Below are 17348 nucleotides of genomic sequence, written 5' to 3' on the forward strand. Positions count from 1 at the left end.
GTGTACGAGCTCACATCCCACCTGGTGTTAAGTGGTTACTGGAGCCCATAGACATCTACAACGTAAATGCGCCACCCACCTTGAGATATAAGTTCTAAGTCTCAAGTATAGTTACAACGGCTGCTACACCCTTCAAACCGAAACGCATTACTGCTTCACGGCAGAAATAGGCGGGGCGGTGGTACCTACCCGCGCGGACTCACAAGAGGTCCTATCACCAGTAAGTAAGATGGTAAGTGCTTACCGTCGCCCAGGGACAGCATTGCCGGAGCACCCCCAAGCCATGTGTCCATAGATGCTTCACATCAAAAAAATAACTCGTATGTGTCAACGTGGAGTCTTTGCAACCTGATCGGCCAAGGTTAGAGTCTGGTCCAAGATCTCAACGGTTTCCAGCTCGTACCGCGGCTTCGTCTACCACAGGTCGAAGCACGAGAGCTACCCTTGCGAGAAATGCGGCAAGGTCTATGGGAAATGGGTGCAGCTGCGCTCCCATATGTAGTAAGTTTTCTTTTTATTGCCCTTGTGGGTGGAGAATACGGGTCGCCCGATGGTGAGTAGCTATTGTCGCCCATAGACATCAGCAATGTTAGGGGCAGGGCCAAGTCGCTTCCTAGCGTTTAATAATCTCCACAAGCCTCGTTTGTAGATAGAAGTGCCCGTCAGAGGTACGATATGGCGTTGGCTTAGCGGTTGTTCGGGCGGCCGTACTCGCGTTGTTGATGTCCGTGGGCCTTGGACTTAAAGGCGGGTCGGCCGTGAGCGCACGGGCCGCGTGATCGTGAATGGTCACCGGTGCTTAGTGCTAATGCGTTTGGTGTTAAGTGCGAGGAGCCTATAGACATTATGAATGCAGATCGATGGTACAATTCCCGTTCCGTCAAACCTTTGCAGTTTCGCGGCAGATTCTGCCGCACGGCCATAGTGGTTCTGCCGCGGTGCCGTAATGATTCTGCCGCGCGACCATATTAATTTACTTATCAACCCGTTTATGTGTAGTATTTAAATACGCAATTGGATTGCTTGCGAAGTCAACGTATAAGTTCCTTAAAATACATTTTTCCTTTTCTACGTAAATGAGCTAGATGGACATCGTGATGTGAATACAGCCACTTTCTTTTATTAAAATTCTGTTTTTTTATTGTTTCGATGGATGGACGAGCTCACAGCCCACCTGGTGTTAAACGGTTACCGGAGCCCGTAGACATCCACAACGTAAATGCGCCACCCACTTTGAGATACAAGTTCTAAGGTCTCAAGTATACTTACAACTCGAGTCGACAAATATTTTCCCATTTTTTTTCGCTTAACTGTAATAGTGAATAAGATGTATCGTCAACGTACACTTTCCCTCAAAGCGGCGTCCACAACAAGAAGGTGACGTCGTACGCGTGCCCGCTCTGCCCAAAGCAGTACCGGCAGCGCTGCGGTCTGCGGGCCCACACGCGGGCGACCCACGGCGGCGCCCTCTACCGGTGCACTCTCTGCCTCAAACAGTTCAGCACTGACAACAACCTGCGAAGGCACCTCGCCGGACACTCGCGTCACGCCGCCCTGCAACCCAACAGGCGAGTCGGGGGACTGCTTCAGTACTGGCAACACTCGTCTGTGTGACGATCGGGAATTACGGCAATACAAAGTGTATTTCATTTATTTGGGAAATCTTTCAGCATTGGCTGGCAACACTGTGTGACGATTTGGGATTACAGCAACACTCAGTGTATTTTATTTATTTGGGAATTCTTTCAGCATGGGCAACACTATGTGACAATTGGTATTACGGCAACACTAAGTGTATTTTATTTGATTTATTTATTTGGGAAATATTTCAGCATTGGCAACACTCGTCTGTGTGACGATTGGGATTACGGTAACTGTCAGAGCGTGCTATTAATGGGAATTCTTAATGTTACTCGGACCTGTGAACGACCTCACGGCTCAACTGCTGTTAGGCGGTTTCCGGAGTTCATAGACGTCAATGACTCGAAACTTGCCACCTTGAGAAAGGATCTTGAGGGATTATGACAGCTTCACCAAACGTGCATGAAAGCTCACTTGGCTCAGCCTGAGGGGACTAGCTAAGACTGGCCATAGCAAGAGCTTCGTTGAATCTACCTCCGAATCGGAATCGCGATACCTTCAAAAGATCCGGCGATAGACTCCGCGGGAAAGTTTTCTGATAATCACCACCCAAAGTCTTCGTTCCCGGGAGCTTTTCGTTAAAGCCTCGTGCCTTATAACGACAGGTACACGTGCGATAATTGCGGTGCGAAGTTCCCTACGAAGTCTCGTCTGAAGGGGCACATCGAGTGGGTACATTTGAAGATATCGAACCACCGATGCAACATTTGTCTGAAGGTAAACCTTTCTATCGAGAGGTGAAAGGTGGCTTAAGCGATATTTTGGCAACTTTACAGGAGAGCAATTTAAATTGTTAAAATTTGGAGAAAATATCATAACAAAGACGCTTATTTCAGCTATTTTAATGAAGGTTAATTAAAAACATCAAACTGTTGATACTGATACCAAATAAAACGGACCTTTATTGGAACGAAGTTCCTTACGGCAGGCTTGGAGGGGATAGGGATTTTGCTGCGCGACCGAACTGAAAAAAATGTGATAGTAACACCGTAAGAAAAAATCCGTGAAAAAAAGTGCGTGGAATAAAACCGTTAAATGAGACGTGCAGGCGCGACAGTCGCATACACAAGCGAGTAGTGTATAATACCTTTCTCTTTCTCCCTCTTTCTTTTCGTTCTCTCATCCCTTCTCTCTCTATTTTGTAATTATTTCTATTTCTATGTAATTTTATGTTGTCAAACAAAAATTAAGAGACATATTTTGTTATTTTAATTGATAATTTGAATTACGATTTTATTTTTATTTTACGTAATTTATTATTTCCTAAAATACTGAATTTCCTAAATACTTTCCTGTACTTAAATAAAAACTAATCAGCAAAATTTAAGAGAAAAATCAAGAAAACCAACATAAAATTGAGCACGATTTTTTTTTTGCAAATTGTGTCGATTCTACATTAGCCGAAGGAACTTCGTTCCTACCTGGTGTCCCACGACACTACATTTTTAATATTTTTACAAAGAAATGTCACTTAAACCACCTTTCACCCCTTGATATGTACCTATAAATGAAGTTATCAAGTGCCTCGTTGGGTCGCCTCGGGATGCTACTATCTACAAATCCGCGCGTAGCTATAATAGCCCCTTAGGCTACCATCGTACGGATTTTATTCTGTCACGTCTCTAGGCATCCAGAAGTAGGAACTCGGATCAAAACTTGTTACGGAACGAAAGTTAAAAGTTCTAAACTCCGCAATCAAGTTTAACTTTGAATTCGCATTGCATTAATAAGGTCCAGGTCATGCAGAAAAGCAAGTTTAAGACCAAGGAAGATCTTAAAGTGCTTTTCATGTGGCGAACTGCCAACCAATCATTTTTTTTTTTTTTTTTTTTATTTATGTACACACAAAAAAGAAGACATAGTACAGAGTAATAGGAAAATTATGTACAAAGGCACTGCTTATTTCTTTAAGAGATCTCTTTCAGCAGACCTGCGAGAGGACTATGAGAATAATAATTAAAAGTGATGAGTGTGTGTAGAACAACTAAAATAACAAACACAACATGAGAATAATAGTAATGCACATACACATAGCAAACTTAGCGTATTAAGCACGCGTTCTCGAACCTTCCCGAAGATTCCTATTCGAATAGGCAAGAATTACGAGACCTATCCGGATAGCTTACAATATTGCAGATGGTTCGTACAGCGCGGTCATTGAAAAACCACATAGCCTATGTCCACGAAAAGCAGAAGGTGCCCAGGGACCACATCTGCGATTACTGCGGAAAAGCGTTCACGGTGAGTGTGTAATCTTATTGTCTACACGCCTGGCCAATAGCACTCGAGTTGGTGTGGATTTCAAGGGCAGACTTATCAAAGACCCTCTCAATGATTAGTATTTTTTTGTTGTTGAGATAAGTGTATGAGTTCACGGTCCACCTGGTGTTAAATGGTCACCGGAGCCCGTCGACATCATCAACATAATCTGCCTCACCGACAGTTATACACACAGGCATAAGTTCCAAGTCACCATTTTACATTAAATTACTGCCTCACGGCAGACATAAGCGGTGTGGTGGTACCTACCCGAGCGGAATCACAAAACGTCCTACCACCAGTTATACCGTAGCTACCTGCGCGGACTCTCAAGTGGTCCTACCACCAGTAATAAACGCAAATTATAATTTTGCGGATTTGATTTTTACTACAAGATGTTATTCCTTCACCGTGGAAGTCAATCGTGAACATTTGTTGAGTACGTATTTCATTAGAAAAAATGGTACCCGCCTGCGGGATTCGAACAGCGGTGCATCGCTTCAACACGAATGCACCGGACGCCTTATCCTTTAGGCCACGACGACTTGGCCTGTTTTCTCAAAATTACCAAATTGTATCATATCCCCTTCATCTGCTCGTGTCTTCGATTGTTCTATCAGCGCCGCTCGCTCAAGTCCCACATGGATACGCACACGGGGGCGCGCCCGCACCGCTGCACGCACTGCGGCGCCGCATTCACGCATTCCGCGACGCTTTACAACCACAAAAGACTTCTACACAATGCGGGGTCGCGTCAGGCCAGTGCGCCGTGAGGACTAACAAGAGCTCCGAGTCTGGTGCAATTTATAGCAAGTGACGAGTAATGGTCGTAGAGAATATCCATCTGTGCGCTTAGTGCGAGTTTCTTAACGTTCTCGTCTCGTTTTTGTATGCAATTGGAACAGCGCCTCTAGCGGCAAACTTACGCAAACGATCCCATTCCATACAAATATAAGCTAACTTTTACGCTATCGAGAACGTTAATAAACTCGCAGTAAGCACACAGATCATTGGCTCCCGGGTGTCCGCTTCGTCGGGTCCCCCTCGTCTATTTACGGGGAGTACCAATAGATGGCGTTACGTTTCTCTAACGTTCTCCATACTATATATCGAGGGGTGAAAGACCACGCGTTACCGATCCGGCGGTAGATTCTGCGAAGCACTGCCCTTGCTAGGGCCAGTGTTAGCAACACTCCGGTTTGAGCCCCGTGAGCTCACCTACACGTCAAGCAGATGCTGAAATAGCCTCTCAAGGCTATCAGCACAGGTAGGGAGAAAAAATATTAATGTCGCGTCTTAAACGAAATATCCCTTAAGCCAAATAACCTTTCACCCTTCGATATATACAAGTTGCTTGGATAGTCGTTTCCGCTATTTGATGACAGATGGCGTTACTGTTACCGGCTTAACACTATTAACAATTGTTTTATTATAGCATCACATGGAAATGCGAAATAAATGTCTTCCCTTTACAGAGGATTGGAGTTTTAATACATGATGCTGATGTAAGATATTCGAAATATTTATATTTTTATTATTAATTAGTTATAACGAAGTATTTGTAACAATAAAAGGAATTATTTTTGATAAAATATGTTTTTTTTTAATTGATAATGGACATCGCTAGAGTACATAGATATAGACGATAGACCCCACAGTAAACGCAGTCTCTCGCCTCAATACATGTGGTCGAAGTCCGGTCCAAACCTACAAATCGGGACGCATGACATCTTCCAGCCGACATACACAGGCAATGGTTGGTCAAGAAATGAGATACACACAACTTCAGTAGAATCAAACGAATAGTCTGTCAATTAAGTAATAGCAAATATACAACGGTCGCAGATCCCTTTGCCGTTAACATAGTAGAAAAATAATTTATGAATTCTACGAAAAAAAGTTACCGGACTTTTGGCGGGAGCATGGGCTGTCAAATCGTGACTGAACCTGTGAAAGGGCGCAAATGTGGGAAAACGAAACAAAGCCGATGGAACTTAACTTCTCGGGATCCTCCAAAAAGTCCACTGAAAAAATCTCATTAAATTACCACCATTTGACTGAGATTATATTTCATCCCATATAATTTCATTTAATTACATCCCAGTTGGTTAATGTCTCAAATTAATCATCTTTATTTCATTTTAATTTTCACTCCATATTCATTTTTCATAAAAATACGAATATAAATTAAAATAAGACTTGACCTAAAGATTTTAGTTACCAGGTCATAAAATCCCTTAAAAAAAAGAATAGACACGGAAAAACCTGGAAACATTAACAACCCAAGCTAAATGCTACACTAAACAAATAAGAACACATAAACTTTATAAATTACCTATCATTCTTAATTCCTTCAGCTCACGCGAATCGTAAAGATAATTAAAACGACAGTTAATTCTTGATTGAATTTTTATTTCCATTTTACTATTACCGACGTTATAAAGACAATTTCCGTGGTAAGACCACTGAAGTTATATCCGTAAGGTCATATTTTCGTCAATCCTTTGACTCTGACAGACCAATCCCGCCACATTCCGCAGCTTCCTCTTAAAGAACCCCTCACTGTTCACAGCAATGACAGCTTTCGCGTCGTCTTCACGCAATCGAACTTCCCGGTACGAGGATTCTAACTACCAAAGTCTAAAGAAAGCTGCCATCCGAAGCTGCATAGGAATCGTCGGTATTTTAAACCCAAGATCATTGTACTGGCACACCCACAAACACAGCCCACTGAGTTACCGAATATTCTAAGTTGGTCACGTTCCCGATCCGGTGGTAGACTCTGCGAAGCACTGCTCTTGCTAGGACCAATGTTAGCTCCACTCCGGTTTGAGCCCCGTGAGCTCACCTACGCGTTAGGGCGAAGCTGATATACCCTCTCAAGGCTATCAGCATAGGTAGGGAACAAAAGTACAGGCAGATTCAAGTGTGGTCCCCTATTAGAGAGGCTAGTTTAATTAGGCCGTCGGTCTGGCTCTGTCGTGTGTGTTCTGATGCACGCGTCTGCAGTGCGTGTATAAGGCTGCGCCCTGCCTAAATCTGCGGCCACACTCGCCACAGACCAGCGGCTTCTCGCCCGTATGTATCAGCTCGTGCTCCCTCAAAGACTTCTTGTACTAAAAAGGATAGCCATATAAAAACGAGGATGCAGTGGTTAGCGCTCCTGACTGTTTTATTGCTTACGGACCACCTGGTGTATAGTGCTTACCGGAGCCCATAGATATCTACAACGTAAATGCCGTCACCCGCCTAGAAACATGAGTTCTTAGGTCTCACTTTTAACAGTACAAACCGAAACGCATTACTGCTTCACGTCAGAAATAGACAGGGTGGTGGTACCTACCCGTAAGGACTCACAAGACGTCCAAACACCAGTAATTACGCAAATTACAATTTTGCGGGTTTGATTTTTATTACACGTTATGTTATTCCTTCACCGTGGAAGTCAATCGTGAACATTTGTTAAGTACGTATTTCATTAGCAAAATTGGTACCCGCCTGCGGGATTCGAACACCGCTGCATCGCTCGATACGAATGCACCGGACGTCATATCCTTTAGGCCACGACGACTTTCAGATTAGATTCAGGAAAGCCCTGCTTTTGCCAGGGCCAGTGTTACCAAGCTCTCTCGGGTTGAGTCCGTGAGCTCACCTACCCATCCGCGCGTAGCTGAAATAGTTGGTCAGGAGGAAATCGCCGGACTTCCGCCCTCCACTGGGGATGGATGCCAGGGCATGTCAGAGTCGAACTGACTAAAACCTCCTGTCGCTCAACAACCAACGTCCAAGCCTCGCATGAGACAGAACTCATGAAAAGGCAAAGGGGGGAAAGTGAAGCGATTAGTGCGGAGGACATCTCTCCCATCACCCTCCCCCTCGGGACGCCGGACCGGCGGTCGTCGGCGCCACGATCACCAGCCCTCTCGGTGAAATAGCCCCTTAGGCTACCAGAGATTAGGTAGCTGTGTAGACCACATTACGCTGTTTATTGCGCAACTTACCCGAAAAGCCTTCCCGCATTTCTGACACATTTTATCTCGAAGGTTCTCCTTTATGTTCTGATGGGCGCGACGGATGTGTCTCGTTATGCAACGGCGCGTAGCTAACGGCTGCGGAATCGTATAAATATCACAGAGTCTGGCCGCATTCGAAGTCCATCAGACAGATAATTGTCTCTGTTAATGTATTGAAAGAGTATACCGATTCAGAGGCGGTATTGTTAGAAGTATCGCTGGTGGTAGGGCGTCGTGTGTGCCCTGGTAAGTACCACCACCATATTTCTACCGCTAAACGATTTGCATTAACTTCTCCAATGATATTGGCGCATATCTTTACATTTGGTTTTTTTGTTTGTTTATCTTTGTATATATAATTCTTCTGTGCGTGTATGTCACTGAACTCCTCCTAAACGGCTGAACCGATTTGAATGAATTTTATGTATGCATTTGGGTGGCACCCTGGATGGTTTAGATTCACTAATCAGCCCGGCAGATGGCGCTGCAGTCGGTATTTAGGTTATTTATCTATACTGCAACTAAACGACTGGATAAACTTAATTGAATTTTTGTGTAGGCATTCATTCATTCATTTTGTGTATGCAGGAAAACGTCTGTCGGATCCGCTAGTTATATATATATTCAATTTTGCGCTAAATGGCCACATATCACGACGTTTAATTGTTTTATTAATGAAAATTTAATATTTTTTAAATTTTGTTTTTACTTATTAAATTGTTTTCAATATAAAATGAACAAATATCAATTATGAAAAAGCTAAATTCATGATTTTAAGAAATTCATCCCTCATTTAGCTAATAGAGGTGGTTATATACACGTTTTGATGTTTGGCTATGGAATAAACAAGAAGGTAGGGTGAAAATTATGCAACTGAAACATCAAGCTCTTATTTCCAAGTGGACCATAACGTTCGCTTTGAGGTCGATAGACTTCATCACACATACTAAATAATCCTTATACATCATACAAAAATATAAGCATACCTTTTGACAAATTGGACAGCTGTGTTGACTCTGGCCCAAGTGCTGATAATTTACATGATCGCGGAGCTCCCCCTTGGATCTATAGCCTTTCTCACACACAGAACACTTGTACCTAGGACAATGAAAGAGCTGCAGAGGACTGTGTCTATAGTAGTGTAGTATAGGACTCTCGGCTGGATGTAGGTCGGATCTGTGTCTGTTTGTGGACGAGAAGAGCTAGGGATCAGTACAGAGCTGCAGAGGACTGTGTCTATAGTAGTGTAGTATAGGACTCTCGGCTGGATGTAGGTCGGATCTGTGTCTGTTTGCGTACGAGAAGAGCTCGGGATCAGTACAGAGCTGCAGAGGACTGTGTCTATAGTAGTGTAGTATAGGACTCTCGGCTGGATTTAGGTCGATCTGTGTCTGTTTGTGTACGAGAAGAGCTTGGGATCAGTACAGAGCTGCAGAGGACTGTGTCTATAGTAGTGTAGTATAGGACTCTCGGCTGGATGTAGGTCGGATCTGTGTCTGTTTGCGTACGAGAAGAGCTCGGGATCAGTACAGAGCTGCAGAGGACTGTGTCTATAGTAGTGTAGTATAGGACTCTCGGCTGGATTTAGGTCGATCTGTGTCTGTTTGTGTACGAGAAGAGCTTGGGATCAGTACAGAGCTGCAGAGGACTGTGTCTATAGTAGTGTAGTATAGGACTCTCGGCTGGATGTAGGTCGGATCTGCGTCTGTTTGTGTACGAGAAGAGTTCGGGATCAGTACAGAGCTGCAGAGGACTGTGTCTATAGTAGTGCAGTATAGGACTCTCTTCTGGATTTAGGTCGATCTGTGTCTGTTTGTGTACGAGAAGAGCTTGGGATCAGTACAGAGCTGCAGAGGACTGTGTCTATAGTAGTGTAGTATAGGACTGTGTCTATAGTAGTAAAGTGTAGGACTGTATGTAAATGTACATCGGTTTGTATGTGTAAAGGCCACTCTAACTATGGCAGTGTGTACACTTACTTCAATACATCGACGACCGCGTGCGCTCGGCTGAATTTCAAATGATTTTCATAGGACGCCTTACTGACATACTTCTTATCGCATTTCAAACACTCATAACTCTGTCTGTCCTCGTGAATGCGAGCGTGAGCTTTGACCAGGTCCACGCGGATCATTTTGTGACAGACCCCACATTCCTCTCTCGGCAAAGGACCACGATGGAGTCTGTAATATATGCAGACAGTGAATCCTTTGGATTTTTAATGCGCATTTCGTTAACTAGCCCGGTGCGCTTCAAGCTAAGGCCTTGAAAGGTAGTACAGCTGATGCTCAACTTACCTATTCGCTGGTAGCCTTAGAGCTATTTCAGTTACGCCTCAGACGCCTGAAATCTTTGAACGCTATTTTCTACGGGGTACTGGGGGACCACTAGTTATTATTGGTACACGTTATTTCCGTCGAGGCCGTATGCTCACCTCTCGTGCTGCAGCAGGCTGTACTTGGACGGGTAGCGTTTCCCGCAGACGGAGCAGGCCAGACCCTCGGCGTGGGCTCGCCTCGAGTGCCCGACCCTCAGCCGCTTCGTCCTGGAAGCAGATCCAGGATGCCGATGGATGCTCTTTTTTTCCTACCTATGCTGATAGCCTTGAGAGGCTATTTCAGCTTCACCCTAGCGTGTAGGTGAGCTCACAGGGCTCGGTGAAGCCCGGTGACGCTATGGTCTCTCTAGAGTCTAGACCATCAGCTTAGGTAGGAAAAAAAAAACAACATTCGGATCATCGGTCTGTAGAGCAATATCACCTGCTCGGTGAAAGATCTTCCCTTTGTCGTAAACCTTCACAATAATACCTTCCAATTCGAGAGGCAGTCGCGACACTTGATGCAATTGAGGCAAACCTTTCTTTATTGCTAACACGGGTGGACGAATTTACAGTTCATCTTGCTGTTAACTGTTTATTGAAGACTACCCACCATTTTTTTTAACTTTTTTTATTGCATGGGCGGACGAGCTCACGGCCCACCTGGTGTAAAGTGGTTACCGGAACTCATAGGCATCTACAAAGTAAATGCCGCCACCCATCTTGATATATGAGTTCTAAGATCTCAGTATAGTTACAACGGCTGCCGTGCCCTTTAAGCCGAAACGCATTACTGCTTCCCTGCAAAAATAGGCAGAGCGGTGGTGCCTACCCGTGCGGACTCACAAGACGTCCTCCCATCACGTCCCATCAGACCTCACGTCTCAAAGTGGGTGGCGAGATTCGCTTGGTGATGCCCATGGACAACAGTAAACACAATAAGACAATACTAAATTAAATAAAAATATCGCTCACTCAAAAGACATCTCGCAGAATTTGCATTGAAAGTTACTTTTCTTAATCGTGTCTTTCTTCGTTCGGATTAATTTCCTCTTGGACATTTTCACTGATCTACTGTTGGATGGTGTCTGTGAAATTTAATCAATTTAGTTAGTAGAACTTATTTTTCGTATATTTTACAGAAATAGGTAAAGGTTTTGAAGTTATACTTCTTAAGGAGCGTTATGAAAAATTGATGACAGTGAAATTTTACGATGCGCGCGCACCGTGACACAAAATTAACAGAATCAAGTTGCTCACTAAATCGCTCATTACAATACGACAGACGTAACTTGGCGAGTCTGAATATAGCCGCAGTTGAACTTTCCGAACCGTACCGAGAATTACCGAATTTATACGATGTCAAGAAAAGGGATGTCCAATATGCGTGTTTGAGGATGTTGTTTAATCGATTTTTTTTCCAATTGATTAAAATTTAAATAAAAAAAAAAGAAATAAATTTAATAAAAATAAAGTATAACTTCTTACGCGCGTACATAAGTACACGCACCCTTTTTTTTAAAAGTACCTTAAAAATACACTTTAAAAAGAATGAATGCTAAATTCACAGCAAAATAACTTTAAATGGTTATTTATAAATACATATCGTTGCCTAAACCTATAATCTAACTGCGCAATAGTTGGCATTCCGACGTTTCGCACTTTATACGCATTATTAGAGAGTCGCTCTATCGACGGTTCGCGCTATAAGAGTTAAAGCAATCTTTATCGTTTTTCTCGGCGTGGCCTGCGGGATAAGACGGCCGGTGCGTTCGCATTGAGCGACGCGACCGTGCCAAGGTTCGAATCTCGCAGGCGAGTACTCATTTTTGTAATGAAATACGTATTTGAATAATGTTCACAAATGACTTCCACGATGAAGGAATAACATCGTGTGATCTAAATCAAACGCGCAAAAATCGTAATTTGCCTATTTGTTAAACAGTTGGTGACACAAGCCTCAAGCCTCAAGATGGCTGGTGATATTCACGTTGTTTCGTCTTTGGGCTTCGGTTGCCAATTAACACCAGCTTAAAAGCAAATCCCTTATTATCAAACATCCCGATTGCAATAGAGATACAAAGATAGAGAGAGGAAGATGAAGATATAGCGTGAAAAGGAGGGAAGGGAGAGAGAGGAGAGAGAGAGAGAGAAGAAAGTTGCATTAACGGTATAACGGTTTTTCGTTACGTGACGAAATCTACTAATTAATTACCTGTACTTCAATATTGTTACTACTTCTTTCAGAGTTCACTTCTCTCTTCGACTCCATCATGCAAGCACTAAAATTGCAAGTACTCTTCGAACATTGATTATCGTAGGGTTGATTTTTGCATTTCTCGTCTAAATTCCTGATGCTAGGTTTGTTACTTCCACCTATTAAAGGACGGTTCATTGATCTTTTATTATATAAAATATAAGTTAAACGTGTGAATATATCAATAATGAATGAAATATATAAAAAAAACACGTGTGGCGCTTGGGAACTACCGCGGTAAAGCTATTGCATTGCATTGTTTATCAACTTATGCAATTATGATTAGACAATAATAATTTATTATTAAAACAATAATAAAATAAAACCACGCTATATTTATAATCATTAACTGTCCCCTTCACACTTATAAGCTAGATCGCGCGAGAGAGCGATGGGCAGACTTTTCATGATGCGTATGCAGTGCGATGTCACGCCACGCCCTTATTCACAAACACTACACAAGCGCACGTGTGAATGTGTTGAAGACGAGCTACATGGTAGGCGGAGTAGGGGAGGTGTTAGGTTTCATTTTCGTTACAGAATTTCTTGATTCGGTCGCCGCGTTCAAAGCCTGCGATAAAAGCTGTGCAATAGCTTAAAATAAGACTCACCACATTTCTTTCTCCTCAAATATCCTTTCAAATCTTTCAGAGGCATATTATCTAAGTTTAATTCTGAAATACAGTGTTCTTCATTTATAAATTCTTCACATTCCTCCGGATACCTCTCACTTATTATGTTTAGATTTGCATTCACTCTTAAACTTGAAAGCGATTTCTGTTTTTGAAACTAAAAATAACTAATTTTGGTGACACTGATGGTTTGTAAATAATTTCTTTAAGGTTTTAGGCTATTTTATTTTTGTGCCTCGCAGATAACGGAGACATAGATTAGTATATGTCTATGTTTATGTGATATAGAGATGAGATGGTTGGACCAATATTCATGGAAATACTTGCATACGTGTGATTGTGATCCTTAGTAATGAGGGAATGGAATCTCCTGTGGAGAAGAATGTCTATTTGTCTGTGTGTCATATTTATTTTTGCCTTAGTAGGCAGACGAGCATACGGCCCACCTGATGGTGAGTGGTTACTGTCGGTCGTGGACGTTAGCAATACCAAGGGCAGAGCCAAGCTGGCTAAGACAACTTTTCCACTGTACTCATGTAGGAATGTGATTGTACCAGCGATTTAATCTTAGATTTTCTTAATATATTTACTGAATGACTTCTACAATGAAGAAATAACATGGTGTTACAAGAAACAATGCAAATTTTTTATTTAGCAAAATCCACATTGTGCCAATTTCAAGTTGCTCAATAGTCATGCATTTCTCTTTGGGACATACAATTGAAGACATGAGTGGATGAAAGGGTTGAGTGCCATTTTTAAGATTTTTGAGTTTTTACATTGAATGAAGGTGTAATGTGCCTATAAGCCATATTAGACCTTAAAACTCGAGGTTTAAAGGCTATTTTTAGAAATCGCATCTGATGAAAGAGTCATGTACGAAGAAAAAGTACAAGTTGCAAAAGTTTGTTGCGCGTTTTCTCAAAATTACTGATGGTAGGACCTCTTGTGAGTCCGCGCGGGTAGGTACCACCGCCCTGCCTATTTCTGCCGTGAAGCAGTAATGCGTTTCGTTCTGAAAGGTAGGGCAGCCGTTGTAACTATACTGAGATCTTAGAACTTATATCTCAAGGTGGGTGGCGCATTTACGTTGTACATGTCTATTGGCTCCAGTAACCACTTAACACCAGGTGGGCTGTGAGCTCGTCCATCCATCTAAGAAAAAAAAAATTATAAAAAAAGAAAAAAAAAAAAAATTACAAATTATTTCATATACCCTTCATCCACTCATGTCTTCAATTGTATCATACAATTTTGACTTTTACATTATATCTCAAGGTATGTGTCTACAGAATCTGGTAACCTACTAGCACCAGACGGACCATAAGCCTGTTCACAAACATGCTACTACTAATTCCTATCATTAAATTCTCTCTTCAAAATATCTCAATTAATTTCTGACGAACATCACTATCATCATCAGAATCGGTTTAAGGCGCTCAAGGAAATTATCTACCACCCATTTGATTAACTACATTCGTACATATAGATACAAATCTCAAAAATAACATTTACATCAATTTTTCCATCCAATATGTCCGTGAGCAGCCTCTGGGCACTGCAAGCTCTTTGCCTGAATAGCTTCAATCTCTGTATGAATGCATTGCATTCCCAACATATGAACAAACTCATTATTTCCCTGTAGAAGCATTCCTGGAAGAATATAACAATGAATGTCAGTACCAAAAAGTACTAATTCATTTACCGTAATGAATACAACGGAATCCATAAAACCAACGTAAGGAATTATGAAGTGCTAAAGCACTTAATGTGCCATTGCGGTTTGGTGCCACCAGTCTATATTTATACATGTCTTGAAGCAGTAATACGGGATACGTCTTGTAACCAAGTCATTAAGGAAAATGGAGATAGAGAGTAAGTATGATGAGAAAAACATAGCAGAACTTGAAGAAGGGGGTTTCATATAGCAATGCAGAGAAATTAGTAATAGTACTAAGTTTACAGCCAAAAAGCCTAGGTTCCCAATGATGTTTAGAGTCAGCATCATCGTCATTCTCCTGCCCCCCTCCCAGTCACCTGGGGTCAGCGCTAAATGTTTTCTCCTTCCTTCTCTATCATATACCATTTCGTCACTAACTCCCTTCTTACATGTATTTCACTCAATCCATCCATTTTTTCTTAGGTCTACCTTTACCTCTAAAGCCTTCAACATTCATAGTTACAACTCTCCTAACAACCTCATTTCGTCTCATCACATGTCCATACCACACAAGCACTTCTCAACTTCTCTATTTTTATTGTGTAAAGTAATAATTTTTCCCAATATCACAAACAATGTCGACGCTTGAAAGGCAAACGTGACTAAACGACAATGTGTGAACTCTACAGTAGAGTAATTTAAAGTTGAAATACCTGAAAACAAAATTTATTTTAATGAATCTAGCTGTAGTAGAATCGAGCTAGAAGCTGTAGGATTGAAATGATTTTAATAGACATAGAAATATATATTTTTTGCGCATCGAATATGGTTATTGCCTATCATTTATGTACAAATCAGTTATTGTCGCTTAGTCATGTTTGTCTTTCAAGCGTCGATGTAATAACTATTTTATAAAAAACGCTAGATTAAACCATAAAAAAGTTTTGATTACCTATGTCTTATTTGTAAGTTAGACATGAATTAAAACTGCATTTGCAGAATAATCTACGTTTTTTTGTTCACATTTATTCCATTTTTAGGCAGCGGCTCGACTCTGCCTCTGGCATTGCCGGCGTCCACGAGCGACGGTAACCACTTACCATCAAGTGGGCCCTATGCTCGTCTGCCTACTAGGGCAATAATTTTTTTATTAAAAAAGCTTTTCATTCATAATTAACGTAATAATTTTTTAATAGTTTTCGTGTTAAAATGTTATGACTTAACACCGCACTCACTTGATATGCCTCAGAATCAATGGATAATAACGAATATAGATTATTTACACCGTCTTTTATCTTCGTCAATTGAACAAGTTTACGATCTTTGCTCAAACAAGTACAGCATAATTTTCTTAACAAAATTTCTGGTGATTCGTCCATTTTAAGTGTTTAGAAAGTTGCAAATAAATCTTTAGTACTGATAAATTTAAGTTTTCTATTTGCTTATATGTTTAATCTAGAGTTTAATTAATAATTATAAGTGTATAATCTATGATTATAGACACAATAGGTGTTTTTTTAATTGTTTTATGAATCAAAAATGTTTATTTATGTCTAAGAACGTCCCATAGAGTTACTATACCGTACTATTAACTCCATGGAACGTCCATATGTAAATGACAGGTGTCTATCATACGAAGTGTATAATCTATGGTGCTTATCTATGGGATTTTATGACCTGGTAACTAAGACCTTTAAGTCATGTCTTATTTTAATTTATATTTTTTTTTTAGGTATGAAAAATGATAATATGGAGTGAAATGAAATGAAGTGAAGATGATTAATTTTAGACATTAATCAAAGCGATACACCGCCGACCGGGCGATAGGTAGTCTCAACTTATTTCGAAAGCGAAATTTTTCATAGAGTCTATAATACACATAAATTAGTAAAAATTTTTCGTAATATGCTTAAACAAAGCTTAAAACGTCAAGTCACTTTGAAAGTTAATTTGGGATGAGATTCGCCCATGATTCGCCCAACCAGCGAGGGCTACTGACAGAATCTAGTTTGGTGGATTTAAGCTTCTCGATATTGTGCCTCTATCAGCCACTCTAGCGATGGAACTTGCACTTAGCATTTTTAGTTTAGTTTATCTAGTTACATCACTAGGTACGCGAGGACTGAAGTTGTGTGATTTGTTTTTTCTATTTAGTGTTCCTTCGGGTTTAAATTTGTAATAACGGTGGTTTCTTAACTGTTTAGTATCTATAAAGATGCACAAATGAGAGAAAATGAAACAAAGCCGCTGAGCATAACTTCTCAGGATCCTCCAAAAAGTTCACTGAAAGAATCTCAGTAAATGACCACCATTACTCAGATTATATTTCATCTCATTTAATTTAATTTCATCCCAGTTGATTAATGCCTCAAATTAATCATCTTCATTTCATTTCACTCCATATTATTATTTTTCATAAAAATATCCCATATCATATCATTTCATTTCATGCCATGTTTCATTCATTTTAATTAACTTAATTTGATTTCATAATATCATATTTCATGAAAAATATCTATAAGATTAGGCTGTATGGTAAGTTATCTTTGCCTTTCCACTTGGAAAAATA

The 17348-nt window shown here is 41.1% G+C and overlaps 2 protein-coding genes across 3 annotated transcripts in view; one reads left to right on the forward strand and one right to left on the reverse strand.

Annotated features, from left to right (window-relative positions):
- LOC114246247 (uncharacterized) overlaps positions 1 to 5487 on the forward strand; it is a 60571-nt gene extending 55084 nt beyond the window's left edge. The window contains exons 28-32 of the mRNA XM_089731350.1: positions 397 to 501; positions 1359 to 1568; positions 2247 to 2358; positions 3778 to 3882; positions 4521 to 5487. Coding sequence (XP_089587476.1) covers positions 397 to 501; positions 1359 to 1568; positions 2247 to 2358; positions 3778 to 3882; positions 4521 to 4673 — 685 coding nt within the window. The 3' untranslated portion in view covers positions 4674 to 5487. The remainder of the gene's footprint in view (positions 1 to 396; positions 502 to 1358; positions 1569 to 2246; positions 2359 to 3777; positions 3883 to 4520) is intronic.
- An 811-nt stretch (positions 5488 to 6298) lies between these two features.
- Positions 6299 to 16403, reverse strand: LOC114245993 (uncharacterized). 2 transcript variants are annotated; one of them, XM_089731349.1, is made up of 11 exons: positions 16015 to 16392; positions 15275 to 15492; positions 14635 to 14772; positions 13099 to 13276; positions 12446 to 12606; positions 11206 to 11318; positions 10348 to 10458; positions 9893 to 10096; positions 8900 to 9011; positions 7902 to 8009; positions 6299 to 7016 (listed from the first exon to the last, which is right to left on the reverse strand). In XM_089731349.1, the coding sequence occupies exons 2-11, from the start codon at positions 15290 to 15292 to the stop codon at positions 6858 to 6860; spliced, it is 1302 nt and encodes a 433-aa protein (XP_089587475.1). In that variant the 5' UTR covers positions 15293 to 15492; positions 16015 to 16392; the 3' UTR covers positions 6299 to 6857. The 2 variants fall into 2 exon arrangements, with proteins under 2 accessions (XP_089587475.1, XP_089587474.1); XM_089731348.1 differs by lacking the exon at positions 15275 to 15492 and having other exon boundaries at positions 16015 to 16403.
- Positions 16404 to 17348: the final 945 nt, after the last annotated feature.

Source organism: Bombyx mandarina, chromosome 11 (assembly GCF_030267445.1).
Source record: "Bombyx mandarina strain Sakado chromosome 11, ASM3026744v2".
NCBI classification, from domain to species: Eukaryota; Metazoa; Arthropoda; class Insecta; order Lepidoptera; family Bombycidae; genus Bombyx; species Bombyx mandarina.